At 37.2% G+C, this 22862-nt stretch overlaps 1 protein-coding gene across 6 annotated transcripts in view; it reads right to left on the bottom strand.

Moving 5' to 3' along the window:
- ubr3 (ubiquitin protein ligase E3 component n-recognin 3) overlaps nt 1-22862 on the bottom strand; it is a 112872-nt gene that overhangs the window by 65915 nt on the left and 24095 nt on the right. For all 6 annotated transcript variants that reach the window (XR_008572517.1, XM_054787986.1, XM_054787983.1 and 3 more), the window contains exons 17-23: nt 21661-21746; nt 21429-21570; nt 16687-16783; nt 10091-10232; nt 9745-9849; nt 6614-6784; nt 2048-2493 (exon numbers count right to left, since the gene is read on the bottom strand). Coding sequence is in view for 5 of the 6 variants with exons in the window: in XM_054787986.1 (XP_054643961.1) it covers nt 2048-2493; nt 6614-6784; nt 9745-9849; nt 10091-10232; nt 16687-16783; nt 21429-21570; nt 21661-21746 (1189 nt within the window). In the remaining variant the exon portion in view is untranslated. The remainder of the gene's footprint in view (nt 1-2047; nt 2494-6613; nt 6785-9744; nt 9850-10090; nt 10233-16686; nt 16784-21428; nt 21571-21660; nt 21747-22862) is intronic.

The raw sequence follows: 22862 nt of genomic DNA, 5'->3' as shown, positions 1-22862 counted from the left end.
GAGTGGTGATACTGGAACTCAGGTTAAAAAAATAAAATTCCATTCCATACAATGGAGCTTATCTCCTAAAAATGGAAAGAAGGCTTTACAATAGCAGCATATTTGATTAGATGTCCAAAAATAAAGTAGCTATTTATTAGCTAGTTTACTAGCTATTTATTAGCTAGTTTACACCTTCTTTGGGGATTCTGGATAGATCAGGGGTGTCCAAAGTCCAGCCAATTGTGGCCTGCAGCACATTCTAAAAATATAATTTAATTAGAAAACTTAACTTAAAAACTTGGAAACAGCAAAAACGTAAAAATCAGCAGTAATTTCACAAGAATAAAGTCAAAATACTGAGAGAAAAAAGTAATCCACTAACTAGAAAAGTTTACGAGAATAACGTACTATTACGAAGAAAAATAACATCTTTTTAATACAGTGGTTCTCCCTGCCATATTTTGGGAATAAAGTCGGAATTACAAGTATAAGTGAAGAAAGTTGAAATAGTTGGGGGAAAAAAATCCAGCAGAATGAAAGAAATAGCTGTAATTTTACAAGAAGAAAGTCAAAATATTAAAAGAAAAAGTTGCAATTTTACAAGAAGAAACTCGTAATATAATAAGGAAAAAGAATGTAATTTTACTAGCATAGAGTTGAAATCCATCCATCCATCCGTTTTCTATGCCACTTATCTTAATTAGAGTCGTGGGGGTATGCTTGGATATCCCACCTGACTTTGGGCAAGAGGCGGGATACACCCTGGACTGGTCAGCAGCCAATCGCAGGGCACATACATAATTCACTAACACTCAAATTCATACCTATGGACAATTTAGAGTCGCCAATTAACCTAACATGCATGTTTTTGGGAATGTGGGAGGAAGCCGGAGTGCCCGGAGAAAACCCACACACGCACGGGGAGAACATGCAAACTCCACACAGAAATGCCCAACGGAGATTCAAACACAGGTCTTCCAGATTTGATCTGATCTGACTGTGTGGCCACCATGCTAACCATTCAACCACCTTGCGGCCTTAAGAGTTGAAATATGAAAGAAAAACAAATGTTTAAAAAAAAAAAAAAAAAGGCATGCTATTATAAGAAAAATCAATTAATACAATAAGAGTTTCGGGGAAAATTAAGTTGCAGAAAAGGTTCTAATGTTATGAGAATAAAGTTAAAATATTTTGGGAATGAAGTCGGAATCACAAGAAGAAATTCTAAGTGAAGAAAGTTGAAATATTTGGAAAAGGAATAGAAAAAAATGAAATGAAAAAGTCAAAAAATTTGATGAGAATAAACTTGTCATATTATGACGAAAGATTATATAATAATAATAGTAATAATAATAATAATATCTTTAATAATATTAAAGAAACAGGTTTTTAAAAAACAGCAAAAATGGGGAAATAGCTGTAATTTAACATTTAAGAATAGAGTCACAATATTAAGAGAAAAAAAAGTTGCAATTGCAATGAAAAAATAAACTTATAAATAAAAGAAAGTTGTAATTTTTGGAAAATTAGGTTGGGGAAAAAGTTGAAATATGGGAATAAAGTCAAAATATTATGGGAATAAGTCATGATACTACAAAAAGAGAATTTACAAAGATTATTGAAGAAAAAAGTTGAACTATTTGAAAAAAAAAACCCAAAAACAGCCAAAATGGGGAGAAAAAGAGCAAAGAGTGAAGTTGATACATAGAGGCTTTTTCACCGATATGACAAAATGAAATGCAGTGTGTTTCTTGAAATATATAACTTCTAAGCATAATTTAACAAAATATTAAAAGTGGCAAAGTCGCATCCTTTCATATTTCAGTGTGTGGGCTTCGCTGGAAAAACTTCTGGACACTCCTTGGATAGATGAATAATTGTTCGGAAAGCTGACACATAATAAACGCAAAGTGGTGTTGTTTTAGTAGCTCCATAAAAGTGGATCAAAGTATTTCATAAAGTAAATGAAAATGTTTCTTTATGGTGTATACTGTAACAGAATCTAAAGTTTTGATTCTATTGACTGCAAAAACACTTGGGGAAATAAAGGAAACCATGATTGTACCTTTCTTCTTTATCCATGGCTTTCTTGTCTGTCGGACTGTTCTTCTTCGGTGGCACAGGAGGAGACACCTTTCCGCAAATGTCCTGGATGCTGCGCTTGATTTGGCAGCTGCGCGTGGCCGCCTTGGCGAGGATACGCTCGATGGCGGTGATGCCGTCCCCGTGAGCGTGGCGGCTCGTGTCCATGTTGTCCAGCCAGGACGCCGACAGAGAGTTCTGCTTGGACGACAGCTTCTGGTGCAGCTTGACAAGGAGGGACAGCATGCTTTCTCTTATCTCCAGGATCTCCGTCACCAGCTGCGGGGGCGTACCCGGTGGCACCCAGCGTGTCGATGAGCTCTTGGGCCTGACTACTTGGTTGGCCTCCGAGCTGCTGCGGTTGATTATCTCTTGGAACTTCCTCCTGCGCTCTGCTACCAGGCTAAACACTTGGGCTTCACGCAGGTTCTGAAATGACATAGAAAGAAAATGAACTGAAATGCATTAGAGGTGTCTGATAGTATGTTAGGATATTTTTAATGACATATTGGTTTGTATTAGTAGCATTTTTTTTTCTGCCGATTATGACATCGGGGTACGAAGGATGATGTGCTCCACACAGCAACAAGCTTGCTAGCTCAGTAAGTCCGCGGTCCGCAATTACAATATTCCTTCGTTTATAGTGGTTACTTGCTTCCAGACATGACTGTGATAAGTGAAATAGGATTCTTTATTTATAAACGGAATATGTTGGTAGATAGAGCATACAAAACCTGTTTACCACCTTCTAAATATGCTTTTTAATATTGTTAGAGGCCTCTAGACATGAAATAACACCCCTATAGTCACCTTTAGACTCCTATTACCCAATATAGTAGACATAATAAGACAAAATAAGACATTTAAGACATAAATAAGACTCGTGCTCGTATGTGTTGCTATAGATGTGTTTCGGTGGTTGCGGACAGGAAGTGACTTTGGGGGTTCAGAGTTGAGTTTTAGCTCAGTGTGAGTTACGGCTATAACAGTATTATTGTGCCTTTTGTGCAATCCTTCAAATCTGCAATAAAACCCCGTGCAGACAATCCAAGTCTGGTGCTTGTGTGTCTCACCCAACATTACAGTAACACTACTGACACCTAGTGACAAATGTACAATACTACATAAATATCATCTTATCTCTCTTTGAATGTGTCTTCCAAATACTTTATATTTTAATATGCAGTCAAACCTGTCTTAGCGGCCACCTTTATAGAACGGCCACCTGCCTATAGCAGCCACTGAAAAATCCCCCGCAGCAAATTTACATGTTATAGACCCTGTGTAGAGCAGTCACCTGTCCAACGCGGCCAGCGGCCACGCATTTTGTCTCCCTTGGTCAATATCTGACTGCATATAGTGGCCAAATTACCGACTCAAGTAGAAGCTTCATGCACAAAAAAGTTTCGTTTTTCAATCAATGAAGCCGTCGTGTGTAGACTTTAATTACTGAGTCCTAGCTCAGTCACAATCATTCACAAGATCCACACAAACTGTCAGTTGTTCCACATAAAAAAGCCGTCTTCTTTTGAGCTTGCTATTTCCTGGTCAAACATGTAACTTTAAGAGCATTTGCACCAAAACATTACCGCAAATTAGGCTGGGAACAGGACGTGCTCCCAGCGACGCTACAATAAAAAAAAAAAACAACATATGCTAGCATGCATGCGGCAGCGGGAGCAAAACTGAGTTCGGTTGTACTTAATTGAAGTATTTTAGAATGTACTCATGTTATTTTTCATCAATCCTCATCCACAAATCCATCAAAGTCCTCATTTTCTGTATTCGACACAAAAAGCCGTCTTCTTTTCCGTTCGCTACTAGTCTGTTAACTTGTCAGTGTTATTCAGCTTCGAAGCAAAGAAGGAAACTTCTCCTGTTGCTTCTGCCAACTTTATTTATTGAACGCGGCCACCAGACAGCAGCTCAGAACACACACACATCTCTCAGCATCGTCTCTCCTTCCTGCTTGCCCACAAGGCAAAGGTTAAACAAGCCCCACTACATAGCTGTCCAGCCAATGCCTGTAACAAGTGACACAGTTTATTTCCTGGTGTGAGACAATGTGTGTCAATACTGTAATGCCGCTTGTTGTGGGAAAGGAGATACTCACGTCGCCGATGCACTTTAATGGCTTTATTAACAGCGGAGAACACAGCAGGACTTTACATCCACGCCAACATAAACACACTTCCCAACTCTCTCCAAACTCACAGCTCGCACTGAGCCTAGCTCTCCTGCTCGGGACGCCCACCGTCACTTCCCGTCACTTCCTGATGAACTATAACTGTAATGACACTCTGCCGTGTAAAAAGTAAAATATAAAAAACAAGCGTAAGACATTACTAGCACAGCTTTGTTCTGTGGGTCGTGGATATATTCTATCAGTTATTATTAAGCCTCTAGCTTCCTTTTAGTAAGTAAAAACCTTGGCTATGATCGTACTACATTGTCATGTAGACCTACAAAGTACACTTGAAAGAACAAGAGGTGAATAAATGTATTGCAACTGATGTGAAACTGATGAGGGGTAGGATTAAATAAGCTTTGCTTCTTCCTACTCCTTTTTGGACATGCAAAATTGTGAATTGTACTATGTGATGTGCTACTGTTTGACTCATATGCATGTTCAGGATGAATTAAAACCATGAACCATGATAATAACAAGCCTAGTAGTGCTGTACAACTTTTATCCGCAGTCCGCAGTGCCCTCTACTGGTCAACATTATTATTTTAAAAAATTCCCCCTTTTTTTCTTTTTTTCCTCTCCTGGTCAACATTCAAACTGGACGCCAACCTGTCTATAGAGGCCACCTGTCTATAGCAGCCATTTTTGCAGACTCCCTCTAGTGGCCGCTATAGTCAAGTTTGACTGTAGCTTAGTTCATTTTGCTATTTTTATGCTTGAAAATTCCTAATTTAGGCAAAAAAAATGTAAACTATGCTTGAATGTGTATTTTTGTTTTTTGCCTATTTTTGTCATTAGAATACAACACTTTTCTCTTAATGTTTTGACTTTATTTGCATAAAATTACATCTTTTTTTAATTTAATTTTTTTTTAATTTTCCAACTATTTCAACTTTCTTAAATTTTCTTATGACTATATTCCCAAAATATTTTGACTTTATTCCCATATTATAACTTCCTCCTCCAACCTAATACTCCAAAAATGACAACTTTATTTTAGTTTGTTTCTAATATTATTACGACTTTTACCAAATATTGTTTTCTTTAGTATTTCTATGTTACTAAAATGACATTATTTTTCCTCATAATATTACGAGTTTATTCTCATAAAATTGAGACTTTTTTCTCATTAGAATCTGACTTTTTTTCCTTTATATTTTGACTTTATTCTCATAAAATTACAGAAGTTTCTTTCAGTGTCTGCTGTTATTTTTTCACTCAACTATATCAACTTTCTTCTTTTGTCATAACTTTAGACTTTATTGACTTTATTCTCCTAAAATTAAAACTTTTTCTGTGACCTAATGTTCCAAAAATGACAACTTGATTCATTGTTTTGTTTGTCATAATATAGGACTTAAGGTCTTTTTTCTTCAACTATTTCAACTTCATGCTATTAAAATAATGTTATTTTTCCTCATAATATTACATTATTCTCATAAAATTACTACTTTTTCTTGTTAGATTACCACTTTTTTCTGCTAGTATATTGACTTTATTGTTGTAAACTGAATGCAGATTTTTTTTTTTTTTAAGTTTTCTTGTTAAATTCTATTTTTCAATGCCGGTGGCCACAATTTGGACACCCCTGGATTACTGTATTGATACATTACTACTGCAGTTTTCTCCACAAAGCTACTGTTGATTTCATTTCTTCACAAGAAGAAAAAGCACCACTTGTTATTCCATCTGCACCTAGCAGGTGCTGTGCTAAATCACCATCTTCCAACCGCGACAACAACAATAAAGTCCCAGACTTTGATGGATCGTAAGGATGCTTCATTAGCATAGTCAAAGAGGTACAATGGACATAAAAGTCAAATGAAATGTCTATTATAAAAATTCAGCCAAGGTTTCATTATCGCTCTTGCTGATAGTGCTTCGACAGAGCCGTTTCTTCAAGCATACGTACAAGCCGCGTGAAGGATTGCAATGACCTGCCCTGACGAAAAGGACCTGAGCCGCACTGTTAAATAAACATACATCATATTCACTGGACGCGGCCACATCAATCACGCTGACATGCAGTTAAAAAGCGTTTACCCAAACCTGCATTACACACATAATTAGTTTCAGCATTAGAGTGGGAGGGGGAAGTGCTGAAGCGTGGCATCATACACAAACCACAGCCGAGCAAGCCTCCTTTAAACGTGCAAAGGAATTCTTCAACCATCAAAGTGTACAAACAGCTACCTCTCTCCAATTGGCTGAAAGACGCCTGGAGCTCTGTGGAGTGAGGATGGCAGGGTGAACAATGATGGAGATACTGAGAGGCCAAGCCGCATCGGAGCCGATACCGCCGTTTTGGAAGCATAATGATGTGGCAAGGTCAAGGTGATGTCACCGAGCTGGGACTCTTACCTGGCCGTAGGACGACTCCTCCGAGCTGGTGCTGGGCGGCGCCTCTCGCTTCACTTCGGGTGCCGTCTCAGGAACTCGAACTCTCACAAAGTTGATGACGTGGTGCAGATTGGAGATGAGGTTTGTACCGGGGAACCAACTGTCGTGGCAGTGCTCCTCGATGCACGGCTCCTAGAGGCACGGCATTACAGTGTCACACCAAAGCAGCAGCGAAAATGGAAAATTCAGCACTAATGTTACAACAATAAAGGCCATATATTAAGAGAAAAAGGTTGTTTCATTTATTTATTTTTTATCTACATTTTATTTATTTTATTTTATTTTATTATCGTGTTTAGAAAAACAAAACAAAATCAAACAGCAAAAATGGAAAAATCTGCAAGAATAAAGTCAAAAAAAGTTGTAATCTAATGTGAAAAAGTCATATTGCAATATTATGAAGAAAAAAACATATCATTTTAGTAGCATAAAGCTGAAGTATTAAAGTAGGATGTTCATTTTTAAAAATCGCAATATTATAGGAAACAAACAAAACAATGAAAATTAGGTTGTGGAAAAAGTTGTAATGTTCCGAGAATAAAGTTAAAATATTATGGCAATAAAGTTATAATTATGAGAAGAACATTTACAAGAAGTTGCAATAGTTGGACAATTAAAAAAACAACAACTGCAGAAACAGAAAAAAAATTGCTGTAATTTTATGATATTTTTATTTTTTAATAAATTTTAAATATTTAGAGAAAAAAAGTTGTATTCTAACAAGAAAAAAGTTGCAATTTTACAAGAATAAACATTTAAAATAATGTCCTTTTAGTTGCATTGAGTTGAAATATGAAAGAAAAAAATGCTTTTTAAAATTAGTAATATGATAAAAACAAAACAAAATAAAGTTGTGATTTTTGGAAAATTAGGTTGGGAAAAAAAGATTTAAGAAGAAAGTTTAAATATTTGTGAAAAAAATAATAACAGCAGCAAAATGGCAAAAAAGAGTGAAATTGGTTCTAATAATAGGCTTTTTTTTTAAACTACAGTACAGTATATGACAAAGCTGAGATGCAGTTTTTTTTCTTGAAATATATATGCTTCTTAGCAGATATGTTGCTTTACAAAATATCAAAGTGGCAAAGTTGCATCGTTTAATTTTATGTAGCCCTTGCTGGTATACAGGTACATAATGATAATAATCATACAGTATATCTGTGTAGGTTCTCAGTCAAACAGGAATTGTCCAACGATGAAAAGGCTTCTTGAGACGTCATCTGTACTTCTGTGAAGAATGTGTCGGATGTTTCGCTCCTCAACCGAAGAGCTTCGTCAGCGAACTAACAAGTGCTGGTAGCCTAGGCCTTAAATACAGTAAGAGTGGGCGGAATTGGTGTGCCAATGCCCTCCTCCTATTGGTTCCTTACACTAAGACTGGGAGGAGTGGTGGTCTAATCCTCTCCTCCCATTAGCACCTCCGATCAAAGGGAAGTGTAGCTCCCTGTAGTTGGGTATGAACGACTCTGATACTGGCTAGTTAGCATCTATTGTTCTGGCTCGACCCTGGCTCCACCTCATTTGCATGACTAAGAGCTGTGGGTTTTGGTCTCAGTAACCTGCTGAACACAGGGTCCAAATTAAACCTCAAACCACCATTCTGATTCAATGATGGGTTCTGTTGTTTGACAAAAATAGCTTCCTTTACTCCTCTTTCAAACCATCTGTTTTCTTTGGCTAAAATCTTTACCTCGCTGTCCTCAAAAGAGTGATTGGTTGCTTTAAGGTGTAGATGTACTGCTGATTGAGGCCCACTAGAATTGTCCCTGCGATGTTGATAAAGCCTTTTTTGGAGCATTTGCTTAGTTTCCCCAATGTAGTGCTCTTTGCATTCCTCATCTTTACAGTGGATGGAATAGACCACATTGCTCTGTTTTTGGTTTGGAGCCTTGTCTTTAGGATGCACTAATTTTTGTCTCAGGGTATTTACTGGTTTAAAATAGGTTGGAATTTTTGTGTTGCCATAAGATCCTCTGGAGTTTTTCTACATAAGGGACTACCACTCCTCTCCTTTTTGCTTCTGTGGGCTTTTGGGTTTCTTTCCCTACTCTCTTCTTTTGACATTTGTTAAAAGCCCACCGCGGGTACCCACAGGTTGAGAGCGCTCTCTGGACATGTTGTGTCTCCTTTTCCCTTCCCTCAGCACTAGTTGGTATTTGTTCCGCTCTATGTTGGAGGGTCCTAATAACCCCTAGTTTATGTTGTAGTGGATGGTTTGATTCAAAAAGCAGGTATTGGTCAGTGTGTGTGGCCTTTCTAAAGACCTCTGTAAGTAGCTGTCTGTCCTCTCCTATAATTACCTTGCAGTCTAAAAGGCTAGTTGGTTCTCTTTAGCGTCCTCACGAGTAAATTTGATATTGATGTCCACCGCATTGATGCGATCTGTGAAAGACTGAATTTCTTGTTTTTTGATTATGACAAAGGTGTCATCCACGTATCTAAACCAGTGCCTTGGTTTTGTCCCTGAGAAGGATGTGAGAGCCTGTTTCTCTATCTCTTCCATGTACAGATTCGCCACTATGGGTGAGACTGGTGAGCCCATAGCACAACCATGAATTTGTCTGTAAAATTTCCCTCTAAACTGAAAATATGTAGTGTTAAGGCAAATTTCCAATAATTGGCAGATGTGGTCAGCACTGAGTTTTGTTCTCCATTGCAGAGTTGAGTCCTCGAGCAGTCTCTTCCTCACCACCGAGACTACTGCTGAGGTGGGGACAGATGTGAAAAGTGAAGTCACATCATAAGACACCAATGTTTCCTCTGGCTCCAATCTGAGGTCGTTGATACTCTCCACAAACCCTTTTGTGTTCTCTACTGGCCGAGGCTACCAGCACTTGTTGGTTCGCTGACGAAGCTCTTCGGATGAGGAGCGAAACGTCCGACACATTCTTCACAGAAGTACAGATGACATCTCAAGAAGTCGTTCCATACAGTATACAGGCACATCTGAATAAATCTTTGAAAATATCTGAAGTGGGGTCAGCTATATGAATCACGATATTACCAATCGCAGTTATTAATTTTATAGATAATAAATTAGAAAGATTTCTTGAAATGCCACAATGTTCTGACTTCCATTCCTGTTCTCTTACCTCGTCTTCTTTGCTGTCTTGAACCTGGTTGTCCAAGCCCAGCTCGATGAGGTAGAGCACCATGCACAGCACATGTTCTGACATATTCTGATGATCCATCCATATCTACAAAGTACATTTCATTAGAACGGACGGCAAGTTAGATACTGAGCTTATTTTAGGAACACTAAAACTACACACCAATGTTGTTCCAGCTGATAATGGCTGCAGTTGTAGTTGTCTGCCTTACATGATTACTCATCATCTATGCCATTTGCAAGCATGGCCATCAGGACTACAGTATGTATCTTGCAACACATCAACAGCAGATAACAGCTACACGTTGCACCACTGCTGAAGGGCTGACCTTGTAAAGGAGAGTGAAAATCACAATGTGCAGGGTCTTGCAGTGCAACAGCTTGATGAGACCTTTGTAGCAAGGGTGAAGGGGAGTCCTCTCCTTGTAAGGCGGCCACGGGTTACCGGTGTGAATTCCAGACTGCTTCAAGCTAGATGGCAGAATAAATCCGAAAAGGAAAGAATATAGAGCACAGCACAAAGGGCACATTACTTATGTTGCCAAGATGATGTCAAAGCTTCCAGGCATCAGAAGGTCGATTATATACACATATAAAACTATATAAAGTGGTGTGAAAGTGTTTGCTCCCTTCCTGATTTCTTTTTTTTTTTTTTGCATGTTTGTCACACTTAAATGTTTCAGATCAAACAAATGTAAATATTAGTCAATGACAACACAACTGAAAACAAAATGCAGTTTCAATTGAACCTACTTATTATTAAGGAAGAAAAAAATCCAAGCCCACATGGCCCTGTGTGGAGAAAGTAATTGCCCCCTAAACCTAATAACTGGTTGGGCCACCCTTAGCAGCAACAACTGCAATCAAGCGTTTATGATCACTTGCAATGAGTCTCTTACAGTGCTGTGGAAGTCATCTTTGCAGAATTGTTGTCATTCAGCCACATTGCAGGGTTTTCCAGCATGAAGTGCCTTTTTCAGGTCATGCCACAGCATCTCAATAGGATTCAGGTCAGGACTAGGCCACTCCAAAGTCTTCATTTTGTTTTTCTTCAGCCATTCAGAGGTGGACTTGCTGGTGTGTTTTGGATCATTGTCCTGCTGCAGAACCCAAGTTGGTTTCAGTTTGAGGTCACCAACAAATGGACATTCTCCGTTAGGATTTTTTGGTAGAGAGCAGAATTCATGGTTCCATTTATCATAGCAAGTCTTCCAGGTCCTGAAGCAGCAAAACAGCCCCAGACCATCACACTACCACCACCATATTTTACTGTTGCTATGATGTTCTTTTTCTGAAATGCAGCATAACTTTTACGCCAGATGTAATGGGACAAACACCTTCCAAAAAGTTAAACTTTTGTCTCGTCAGACCACAGAGTATTTTCCCAAAGGTCTTGGGGATCAGCAAGATGTTTTCTGGCAAAATTGAGACAAGCCTGAATGATCTTTTTGTTCAGCAGTGGTTTTGGTCTTGGAACCGTTTTTGCCCAGTGTCTTTCTTATGGTGGAGTCATGAACACTGACCTTAACTGAGGTAAGTGAGACCTGCAGTTCTTTGGATGTTGTTGTGGGGTCTTTTGTGACCTCTCGGATGAGTCGTCGCTGCGCTCTTGGGCTCATTTTGGATGGCCGGCCGCTCCTGGGAAGGTTCACCACTGTTCCATGTCCCAAAGCTTTAGAAATCGCTTTATAACCTTTTCCACAGTAATAGATCTCAAATAATCTCAGTTATGTTTTAACAGGGGGGGCAATCACTTTTTCCACACAAGGCCTGTAGGTTTGGATTTTTTTTCTCCCTTAAGAACAAGTTTCATTTAACTTGTGCTCAGTTATGTTGTCATTGACTAATATTTAAGTTTGTTTGATGATCTGAAACATTTAATTGTGACAAATAAAAAAAATAAATCAAGAAGGGGGCAAACACTTTCACACCACTGTATACACACCCATGATCTAAATCATAGGTTCCCAAAGTGGAGTACGCAAATTATAATGGGGGTACGTGAATAAAAATTAAAAACAATTAGCGCCTAACACTCAATTACGAGTGCACCTGAACACCTCACGCCGCAATGGAGAACGGAGAAGAAAGCAGGAAGGAGACAGCACCCGATGTTCATTTCTCTGTGGGAATCATATGAACAAATAAGTACGTTTGATGATTATTTAGTGCATTAATAGTGTTTAATCTCAAAGATTTTATTTACATTGTTGTTCCAATCCCCGCACGGTGCAGCAGTGAAAACCTGTCACCGTGAGTGGGGCTTTATCGTTGGTTGTATGTATTTTTGTACTTCGGACACTGCTTTATCATGATTGTTAAACTTTCCACCTCAATTTGGTGATAAATGATTACACAGATTTAACCCATAGCCATCGGCAGTGGACAAAAAAAGTGATGCTCAAATTCAAGCCATTCAAAAGGAAGAGTACCAACATCAGACTGGAATAAAAGATATGTATAATGATTACTTATCTATTTATCAGCGCTCATGTGAAACTTTATCAAAATGCAACCACGCAAAATACACATTTTGACCCAGAATTATTTTAAAATTAATTAACCAATTAACTATAATATATATGTAAAAGATATGTTGGATGATTACTTATTTATTAGTGCTCATGTGAAACGGTATCAATGTGACCATGCAAAAGACACAATTTTGACCCAAAATCACTATAACATTAATACCAATTAATTGTGTTCAATATTTCAAGTTCAAAGATGTGTGTTTTTCAAGTGTGCAGGAATAGGGGGTACATGGCTTCAGGTCAAATGTCTGAAGGGGTACACCACTATAAAAAGTTTGGAAACCACTGGTCTAAATGTTAAGACCAGTTGAAAAATTGCAAGGATGTACATTTTACACTGTTGGATCTTAAGGAGGTTCTAAGCAGAGTTTCAAAATTCAAAAAGAAGAAATGGGAGTGAGACAAAATTTTAAGATAGCGATTTATTGCAAAAACACCATCCATCCATCTTCTCTGCCGCTTAAACTCGCCAGGGTTGCAGGTATGCAACTGGGAGCATATCCCAGCTTACTTCGTGGTACACCCTGGACTGGTCGCCAGCCAATCGCAGGGCACATATAGACAATCAACCATTCACATTCATACCTATGGACAATTTAGAGTCGCCAATTAACCTAACATGCATGTTTTTGTTTTTTTTAATGTGGGAGGAAACCGGATTACCCGTAGAAAACCCACACAAGCATGGGGAAAACATGCAAACTCCGCACAGCGATTCCCAACGGAGATTCAAACGCAGATCTTCCTTTGCTGTGTGGAAAACATCTCAGGTGGGACTTCCTTGTCATGCCAGTAACGTTGGAAGCCATCAGGACTGTCAAACTTCCATTTTTCTCAGAGAATAAAACTTTCTTCCACCTTTTAATGTCGGCCTATGAAAATTCTTATTCATCCAAGTCATTCTCCGGACATTCAATCGATCGCAACTGGACTGCTCAGGTTGTCTTTGAAGAGGTTTCGCCTCTCATCCGACCAGGCTTCATCAGTTCATGCTCAAAGACTAGGTGGGACACACACCAGTCAGACTAGATAGGACAGCTCTAGTTCAATGTCCCATGTTTGGTGCTCTCGTGCAAATTCAAAACGGCCAATTTTTTGGCCTTGAAGGAGACGAGGCCTTTGAAGACCTTTTTTCTTCTTAAAAGCTTCTCTGGCGTCTGATGGTTATTGGAATGCAAACGGCACCAGTACCAACCTTCATTAGGGCTGAGGATGGTCCCGTATCTTGACGGACAGCCAATGGGATCCGGGACCAGTGACATTTTTTGGGGTCTACCACTTGATTTTTTTGTTCCATAACCCTTTGAAAAAGTTTACAAGGTCTGTCTTACTGCTTACTTACTTGCTTATTCAGCTCAACAATCCCACCGTGTTCAAAGAGCGAAAGCTTTTTTGCCTTTGCCATCAAGACATCATGACAGTGTGAATACCTGACACTAAATCACATGCAATGTACATTTTGCCTTTTAAAGGCTGTGCTCTTAAACTTTTTATTAGATGAACAGCCTATTTCACTTTAAAGCTTCTTTGCAATAAATTGCTTAGTCTAAAAAGTTGTTGTCTCACTCCCTTGTCTTCGTTTTACATTTTGAAGCTATGCTTAGAACCTCCTTAAGATTTAACAGAACAAAATGTACAATCTTGGAGTTTTTCAACTAGTCTTAACATTTTGATCAGCACTGTGTGTGTGTGTGTATGTGTGTGTGTGTGTGTGTGTGTGTGTGTGTGTGTGTGCACACCAATTTCCCTGCAGTGCAACCCAAGGATTTAACGTCTTTCAAGTTATTTTACACATATGGTTATAAGGACTGCAACTAACGATCTCTTTAGTCGTTTCATCTGAAGCTTGTTGTTTCAATGAATTGAGTAATCAAGTGAGGCCCGAGAATAGGGGTGTCCAAACTTCTTCCACCGAGGAACGCATACTGAATGAATCAAAAAATGTGAGGGGCCACTTATATATTTACATGTATTTTTTTATTATGTAAAAAGGCTAAAAACATATATAAAGACAAACTTTATTATTAGTAGTTATTAGTATCAACATCTTCTCTTTACATTTTGCCCTTGTGCTCTATTTTTCCCGTTTTCGCTGTTCTTTTTTTCCCAATTATTTCAACTTTCTTCTTAAATAATCTTTATAACTTTTCTTTTCATAATATGACTTAACTCGCATAAAATTTTGACTTTGATCCCATAATATTATAACTTTTTCTGCAACTCGTTTTCCAAAAATGACAACTTTATTTGTTGTATTGCTTGTTTTTTTTTTAATCTTTTTTTTCCAACTCTATGCTACTAAAATGAAAGATATTTCGGGTTAGAATATGTTTATCTCTTAATATTTTGACTTTAGGCTTGTAAAATTACAGCTTTTTCCATTTCATTGTTTTTTTATTTCCAAATAGTTCAACTTACTTCTTTTTCTCAATTTCTCTCTGAATTATGACTTTATTCCCATAACATTTTGACATTATTCCCATAATTTTTCCCCCACCTAATTTCCCAAAGATAAAAACTTTATTCATTGTTTTGTTTGTCATTATATTAGGACTTAATTAATTTCTTTAATATTAAAATTTTATGCTACAAAATTGACATTTTTCCTCATGTTTGTTTCTCATAAAATTGTTAGAATACAATATTTATCTCTTCATAGTTTGACCTTATTCTTGCAGCTGTTTCCATTTCTACTGTTTTTTTTTTATTATTTCCAACTGTTTGAATTTTCTTCTTTTAAATTTTCTTCTTGTAATTATGACTTTAATCCCATCATATTTTGACTTATTAAATCTTGTTTGCAACCTAATTTTCCAAAAATTCCAACTTTATGTGCTGTTTTTATCATATTTTGACTTTAAAAAAATAACATTTCTTTAATATTTCAATGTCGTGCCAATAAAATGGCTTATTTTTCCTCATAACATTACAATGTTATTCTCATAAAATTACGTTTTCTTGTTAGATAACTTTTTTTTTAATTTATTCTTTATTCTTGTAAAATTACTGATGGTTTTTCCATTTTGCTGATTTTTTTCTCCAAATCTTCAACTCCATCCTACTAAAATGACAAAAAATAAAATAAAATGATAAACCAAAAATTCCAAATAAATGCATGAGTTGTTTTATTTGTTTTCATAATATTATGATTTAACAAAATAACATTTTTCTTGAATATTTCAAATGTATGCTACTAAAATGTAGGGGTCCAAAGATACACAAAATTCACGGTTCGGTTCCATACATTTCTGTCACGGTTCGATATTTTTTCGATACAAAAAATAAATTACCTTGCCTTTTTTAAATTTGAATTTTATTGAAATTGACAACATTTTTCACATTTTTCAAAATTTTCAGCATGGTATGAATGTGGGAGGCGGAGCTCAGTGGCTCTGTGCTTGACAATGCAACCTAAGCCAGAGTAGCTGATCGCAGATACACTGAGCTTTCAGAACAGAGCGCAGTCAGAAGTTGATCAAATAAATATGAAACTGCATATTGTTTGATACAGAGGTCACGGTTCGGTACGCATGTGTACACGTATTGTTACACCCCTATTGAAATGAGGTTATTTTTCCTCATAATATTATGACGTTATTCTCGTAAAATTACAACTTTTTCTTGTTAGAATGCAACTGTTTTCGTAACATTTTGACTTTATTCTCGGAAAATTACTGCAGATTTTTCCATTCTTTTGTTTTTGTTTTATTTATAATTTTATTATTTTACTTTCCTTGTTCAATGATATTTTTAGAATGTTTCGTGGGCCAAAAAAAAAAAAAAAAACTTTGGACACCCCTGTCTTATACGGTACGAAGATTAACAGCCAAACTGAAGTGGCAGGAGTTTGATCTTTCAGATGTTATTATCAGTGCCACCTTGCTTCTGTTTGTGGCAATGATGACTCGTGTGTGAAGTACAATTAACCACCAGTCATCCATCCGTACGCCTTCAACTCCATCTCCACCCAAAACAGCATCATTATCCAAAGGTTATCTTGCGCCCTATCATTTCCAGCGCTCAGCACTCCTTGAGTTACCATTGGCTAGTAATGGTATTGTCATTCATTCCATTCATCACGAGGAAGGCGAACCCCAACGATTCTCCTTCACCCCCAACTGACACGTTTGTCTCGGGAGACCGCAGGCAAACAAGGGAGAGATTCCCTCAATTCTATTACAATTTAGACTGAAATATTGATTTTGCTAGACAGCAATTTAATTGGAAGCAACTCGAGCACCAACAGCCCTGACCTTCCTTATCAGGTGCCTTCATGAGCAGGAGAGAGGTGACCCCCACAGCACTGAATATACTGTGACACAGCTGGAGAAGACTTATTTCATTGATAAATGAAAAATTCACTATTTGGGGATGAGTCATGTTCAACTTACAATGCCGAGTATCTGTCCATTGCCGACTGCACATCACGCCGATACACCGTTCTGAGAACAACCATGATTGGATCGAACTCCTTCTCCCACACCTCGGCTGAGAGGAGAAGAGGAGGAGATGCGTTTGGTAAGAAGAGGTGGTTCAAAGTGACATTACCGTACGTCCTCATCTGTTTGTGGTGGTGTAAGGCTGCCCCCCAGTGGCCAGATGAGAACTAACACACCCCAGGAGTTCACTCAGCAAAATAAGGAGCTGTAGAGATTATACTACTTGGCAAGGCAGTCAGTGTCTTAGTGCCCAAGTAGGATTCCTTATTTATACATTTTCGTAGTTAGAGGATCGAAAACCTGTTTACCACCTTCTAAATATCATTTTTTAACATTAGAGCCCTCTAGACATGAATAACACCCCATAGTCACTTTCACACTCCTATTGCCAAATATAGACATAATAACAGAAAATAAGGCATAAATACAGTGGTGCCTTGGTTAATGTCAATAATCCAGAAGGTCCAACTCAAACCTAAATGGACTCTAAGCAAAGCAAATTTTCTCATAGTAAATCATGTAAATTCAATTAATCCGTTCCAGACACCCAAAAATGTTACCATAGAACACATTTTATAGACAATAATTATAGTTTTACATGCAAAAATCATTGATTTGTTACAAATGACAAATGAATCGGCAACCAAACATTTAACATCACTTTTACCTAGTTTTGTTGGAAGAAAAAAAAAAAACACAAAACCATCAATTAACAAAACACATTCTGCTGAAACCACAAATTGCAAAAATGTAAAAAAAAATATATCAAACTAAATATCAACGTTCTAGAACCAATAAACATGTACCTTGCCGTTTAATATAGAAAATGAAAGCAAAAAAACAACCACTGGCGGCAGTGACGTCATGGAAGTCCGCTGGCGAGGACGCCTTATAAGGTCTCTGGTGACGTTTGCTATGCTTGAGGATTCACGGATATGCTACAGTAAGTTTGAATGCTTATGTTTTGTTGTTGGAAGCAGAAATTTGTTTAATGGATGTAAAATGAGACAGGCAGAAACACAGAGTGTCACCCTGGATGCGTGTGCCGGGTTGATACTGTTACGCCAGAAAAGGATCCAAGACGGTGGCGTAAACAAACCGGACGTTAAAGCAGGCAAATGCAAGCCAAGGCAATATTTTAGCAAAATTTTGCATGTTACCCGAAAAATGTGCTAGCTGAGGCAGACGTTGACCGAGGTACCACTGTAATACTTCTGCCCATGTATGTTACTGCAAATGTGTTCCAGTGGTGTGGACAGGAAGTGATGTCGGGGGTTCAGAGTTGAGTTTTAGCTTGGCGTAGCCTGTGTTAGGGATTATTGTGCTTCTTGTGAGATCATTCAAACCTGCAATAAAAGCCTATTGTTCTGGTAATCAAGCCTAGTGCTGAAATTCAAAGCACAAAGCGGCAAGGGATTACTGTACTGTAAAGGTGAAAGTAACAAGTCTTAATGCAGGGGTGTCCAAGCGTTTTTCCAGAAAGGGCGAAAAATGCAAGGTTGCAACTTTGCCACTTTGATATTTTGTAAAGCGACACATGTAGATATGCTAAGAAGTTCTATTGATATTTAGTAAAGCAACACATGTAGATATGCTAAGAAGTTCTATTGATATTTAGTAAAGCAACACATGTAGATATGCTAAGAAGTTCTATTGATATTTAGTAAAGCAACACATGTAGATATGCTAAGAAGTTCTATTGATATTTAGTAAAGCAACACATGTAGATATGCTAAGAAGTTCTATTGATATTTAGTAAAGCAACACATGTAGATATGCTAAGAAGTTATATTGATATTTAGTATAGCAACACATGTAGATATGCTAAGAAGTTCTATTGATATTTAGTAAAGCAACACATGTAGATATGCTAAGAAGTTATATATATATTTCAAGAAAAAAACTGCATCTCACCTTTGTCATCTAGGTGAAAAGGCCTATTATTAGTATCAACTTCACTTTGCTTTTTTTCTTGCCATTATCATTTCCCTAGATTTTAACTTTTTTCTTAAATTATCTTGGTAAATTTTCTTTTCATAATATTATGACTTATTCCCATAATATATTTACTTTATTTCCATATTATAATTTTAGCCAAACTAAATGTTCCAAAAGTGATAAATTTATTTTTTGTTTTGTTTCTCATATTACAACTTAAGAGAACATATACTATATCTTTTCTTGCATATTGCAAGTTGATGCTACTACAATAACAGAATGAAATTAGTTTCCCTCATTATTCTCGTAAAATTACATTTCTGCTGTTGTTTTTTTCCCCAACTATTTCAACTTTCTTCTTGTAAATTTTATTCTCTTAATTAAGACTTTATTCCCATAATATTTTTACTTTTTCCACAACCTAATTTTCCAAAAGTAACAATTTTATTTTTTGTTTTGTTTGTTTCTCATTATATTACCCCTTTAAAATTTTTCTTTTTTCGTTGTTATTTCAAATTTATGCTACTAAATTGCATTATTCTTCCTCATAGTTTTACGTTATTCTCAAGAAATTCAGAATTTTTCTTGTTGAATTGCAACTTTTTTCTCTTAATATTTTGACTTTATTCTTGTAAAATTACAGCTATTTTTATAGCTATTTCTGCTGTTGATTTTTTTTACCGTAAATACAGTCTTTCCACTTTCTTCGTAAATTTTATCCTCTTAATTCTGACTTTATCCCATAATATTTTGTCTTTATTCCCACTTTTTCCGCAACATAATTTTCCAAAAATACCAACTTGGTTCTTTTGTTTGTTTCTCATATTACCACTTAAAAAAATTCTTTATATATAATAATAATAATAATAATAATAATAATAATAATAATAATAATAATAATAATAATGTATTTATATTAATATTCTTTATTATTAATGTTAAATAATAAATTATTTCCTTTAAGATTTCAACTCTACGCTACTAAAATGGCGTTATTTTTCCTACTATTAAGATGTTATTCTCGGAAAATTCAAACTTTTTCTTGTTAGGTTACACCTTTTGTCTCTTAATTTTTTTACTTTATTCTCATAAAATTAGAGCTGATTTCTCAATTTTTGCCATTTTCTTTTTTAAATTTTCTTGTTAAATTATATTTTTAGAATGTGCCACAGGCCAAGAAAAAAACAGTGGGCCACAAATGGTCCCCAGGTCGCACTTTGGACACCCCTGTCTTAAAGGGATTGTTTGCAACTCACTCCAAATTAAATTTTTTTTCACCAAACAATAAAAAAACACCACAGCCTGCTAGCATACGTTACTAATAGTGGTTTAAAGGGTCCCAGATATGATTGATCAACTTTGTTTAAATAAATAATGACAATGTTTGTAATTACATTCTGCATTGTTCGATTTCTTGAAAGCTAATGCTATATTCACAAACATTACATTTGAGTTCATGGCGCCAGTCGTGACGAACTAGCTCGCAGCTCAGCTTCATTTCTGGAAGTGACGTACTGGGGATAATACCGCTCAGCGAAAGCAGACTAAACAAATGCTTCTCGGAGGTAGATCATCGACTTGGTTCAGTTTAATTTTCATCAGAATTGTAGTCATGCCAAAATATTGTGTTGCTGCTGGATGTTCACATATGCGAGTGATGCTGTAAGTTTGTTTTCTTTTCCAAAAGACAAAGCTTTAAGACAACAATCGACGAAGCAAGTGCAGAGAACGAGAGACCGATGGACACAGACATCGGGTTCTGTCCTTTGCAGTGATCATTTCACTGACGACTGCTTTGAAGGAACAGCTTTACAAGAAGCATTTGCCTGGAAAGCACGGTATAAACGCATTTTGAAAAAGGATGCTGTTCCGCCGGTACACAGGAAAAACATCAAAACGATGAAAAACGACCACTACGTCAAAGTTGGCACGAGAGTAAGTCATGTCTTGCTTATATAATGTCTTATAAACACTATTCAATAGCGACAATGCTGCAAAGCATTGTATATGTTAATCGTAATCCATCTTAAGGCGCCATCTTAAGGCTTAAGTCCATGTTCTGCAAGTTTTCTATTTCATCTCCAAATGTTTTTTTCCTCCTCAAAAACTGACAGATTGCTCAAATCTTCACTATAATCACTGTAAACATCTTCTGTCTAGTACACCGCTATGTTTGTGTAGCTGAGCATACCACCCCCACTATGTCACTCACGGAAATGAGGCTGAATTGCAAGCTACTTTGTCATGGCTGGCGCCATGAACTATAAACGTCATTTTTGCAAAATTACTATTTGCTTTTAACAAATTGAACAATGTAAAACATTGTTAGATGAAGTATATATAAAAGTATTATATTTTTAAGCAAAATTGATAAATCATGCCAGTGGCCCTTTAAAAGAACCGACTGTACAACATTTTTTGTTCCAAATTATGAATTAAACGTCATTAAAATAGTAAAAAAAAAAAAATTATTCAGCCTGAATAAAATGACTGGCGTTAATGGCTGTACGTGTCCATGGTGCGTGCAGAAAAGAAATCTCAGATAAGTGACCGACAACCTGGAGTCATTTTGTGGTTATGAAAGCTATCATTGAATGTATAGCCTAACGTTCGTAACTCACCTTGCCAAATTCCTCCCACAAGCTGACAACAAACATAACTAACGTGTGTTTTTGTGTATTACCTTTGTGTTTTCAAAGTAGGAAGAGACGGGCTATAAAGCTAGACGTACAGTACGTTGTAATGTGGGCGCCTACCTTTGGGGGTGTACATGCCCTGCTGCATGGAGCCTCCCGGCTCAAACACGGGTGCTTTGAAATCAGCTACCGCAGACAGGACCTCCTCGAAGCTGCAGCTCCCTGGTACGATACCACTCTTTGGGTTGGGATTCTCAGGAATCTGCGGAAACATTCTTAAGGAACAAATCTGTGATGGATTAAAGAGCATACATGCTTCACGTGGCTGCTCTTGGATTTATTGAAAGGATACAAGGTCTAACAGTGAGCTGTGAGTGCGATCATTCATACACAACTGCGATACCATCTCAGCCCGAAGGATCTCGTCGTCTGTCATGCCTGATGGTGAGAGCGAGGAGCAGCTTTCGTTTAATGCTTTTGTGTCAGGGAAAGTCAACCAGTTATACTAAACATGACTGACAAAATTAGTCCTTAGTAGTTATGGTTATCTCTGCTTTGTTTGTATGCATTTTATAGCTTTCGGTTTTTAACAGTGCTCATTCATGACACAAGATGTGAGAAGACATTGCAGTAATCCCTCGTTTATGGCAGTTAATTGATTCCAGACCCGACCGTGATAAGTGAATTTCCGCGAAGTAGGGTTCCTTATTTACTCACTTATTCATTAATTTTCTATGCCACTTAAATCCTCATTAGGGTCGCGGGGGTATGCTGGAGCCTATCCCAGCTGACTTCGGGCGAGAGGCGGGGTACACCTTGGACTGGTCACCAGCCAATCGCAGTGAACTTATAGACAAACAATCATTCACACTTACGTACATTCATACTTATGGACAATTTACAGTGGCCAATTAACCTAACTTGCATGTTTTTGGAATGTGGGAGGAAACCGGAGTAACCGGAGAAAACCCACACACGCACGGGGAGAACATGCAAACTCCACACAAAGATGCCTTAACGGAGATACCAGATCTTCCAGGTCTCCTGACAGTGTGGCCAACATGCTAACCACTGTGGAATGGAATGAAACGGAATGTAATATTTTTGTAGTTATGGTATAGAAAACCTGTTTATCATTTAAATGCGCTTTTTAACATTATTAGAGCCCTCTAGACATGAAATAAGACATTTGTTCAAACCTTATATTGAACTAATGTGTATTTATTATGTATCGTGTAAAACTACGAGAGTAAAAACATCACATTAAAAGCACAGAATGAATACACACCCACCATCCCCCAGTACAAGCCTGGAGTTTGTTTTTCAGAGAGAAGATTATTGCGTCGCTGTTTGATGTGTGTGGCATAAGGCAGTGTGCTAGCATGAATTTACTTGAGGTTGCGCATCAACAAATATGCCCATTAGCACTCAATCACATCATCAAAACCTACCTTTATGCATTTCCACATAGTATCAGCATTTGGGACCAAATACGATGTGACAGAAAAAGGGTAAAAATAGTTTATAGTATCTGTGCAGCATGTTAGTTAGCAC

The sequence above is a fragment of the Dunckerocampus dactyliophorus genome, chromosome 9 (genome assembly GCF_027744805.1).
Source record: "Dunckerocampus dactyliophorus isolate RoL2022-P2 chromosome 9, RoL_Ddac_1.1, whole genome shotgun sequence".
NCBI classification, from domain to species: domain Eukaryota; kingdom Metazoa; phylum Chordata; class Actinopteri; order Syngnathiformes; family Syngnathidae; genus Dunckerocampus; species Dunckerocampus dactyliophorus.
The sequence above is the reverse complement of the archived record's forward strand: the minus strand, read 5'-3'. Positions and strand labels throughout refer to the sequence as shown.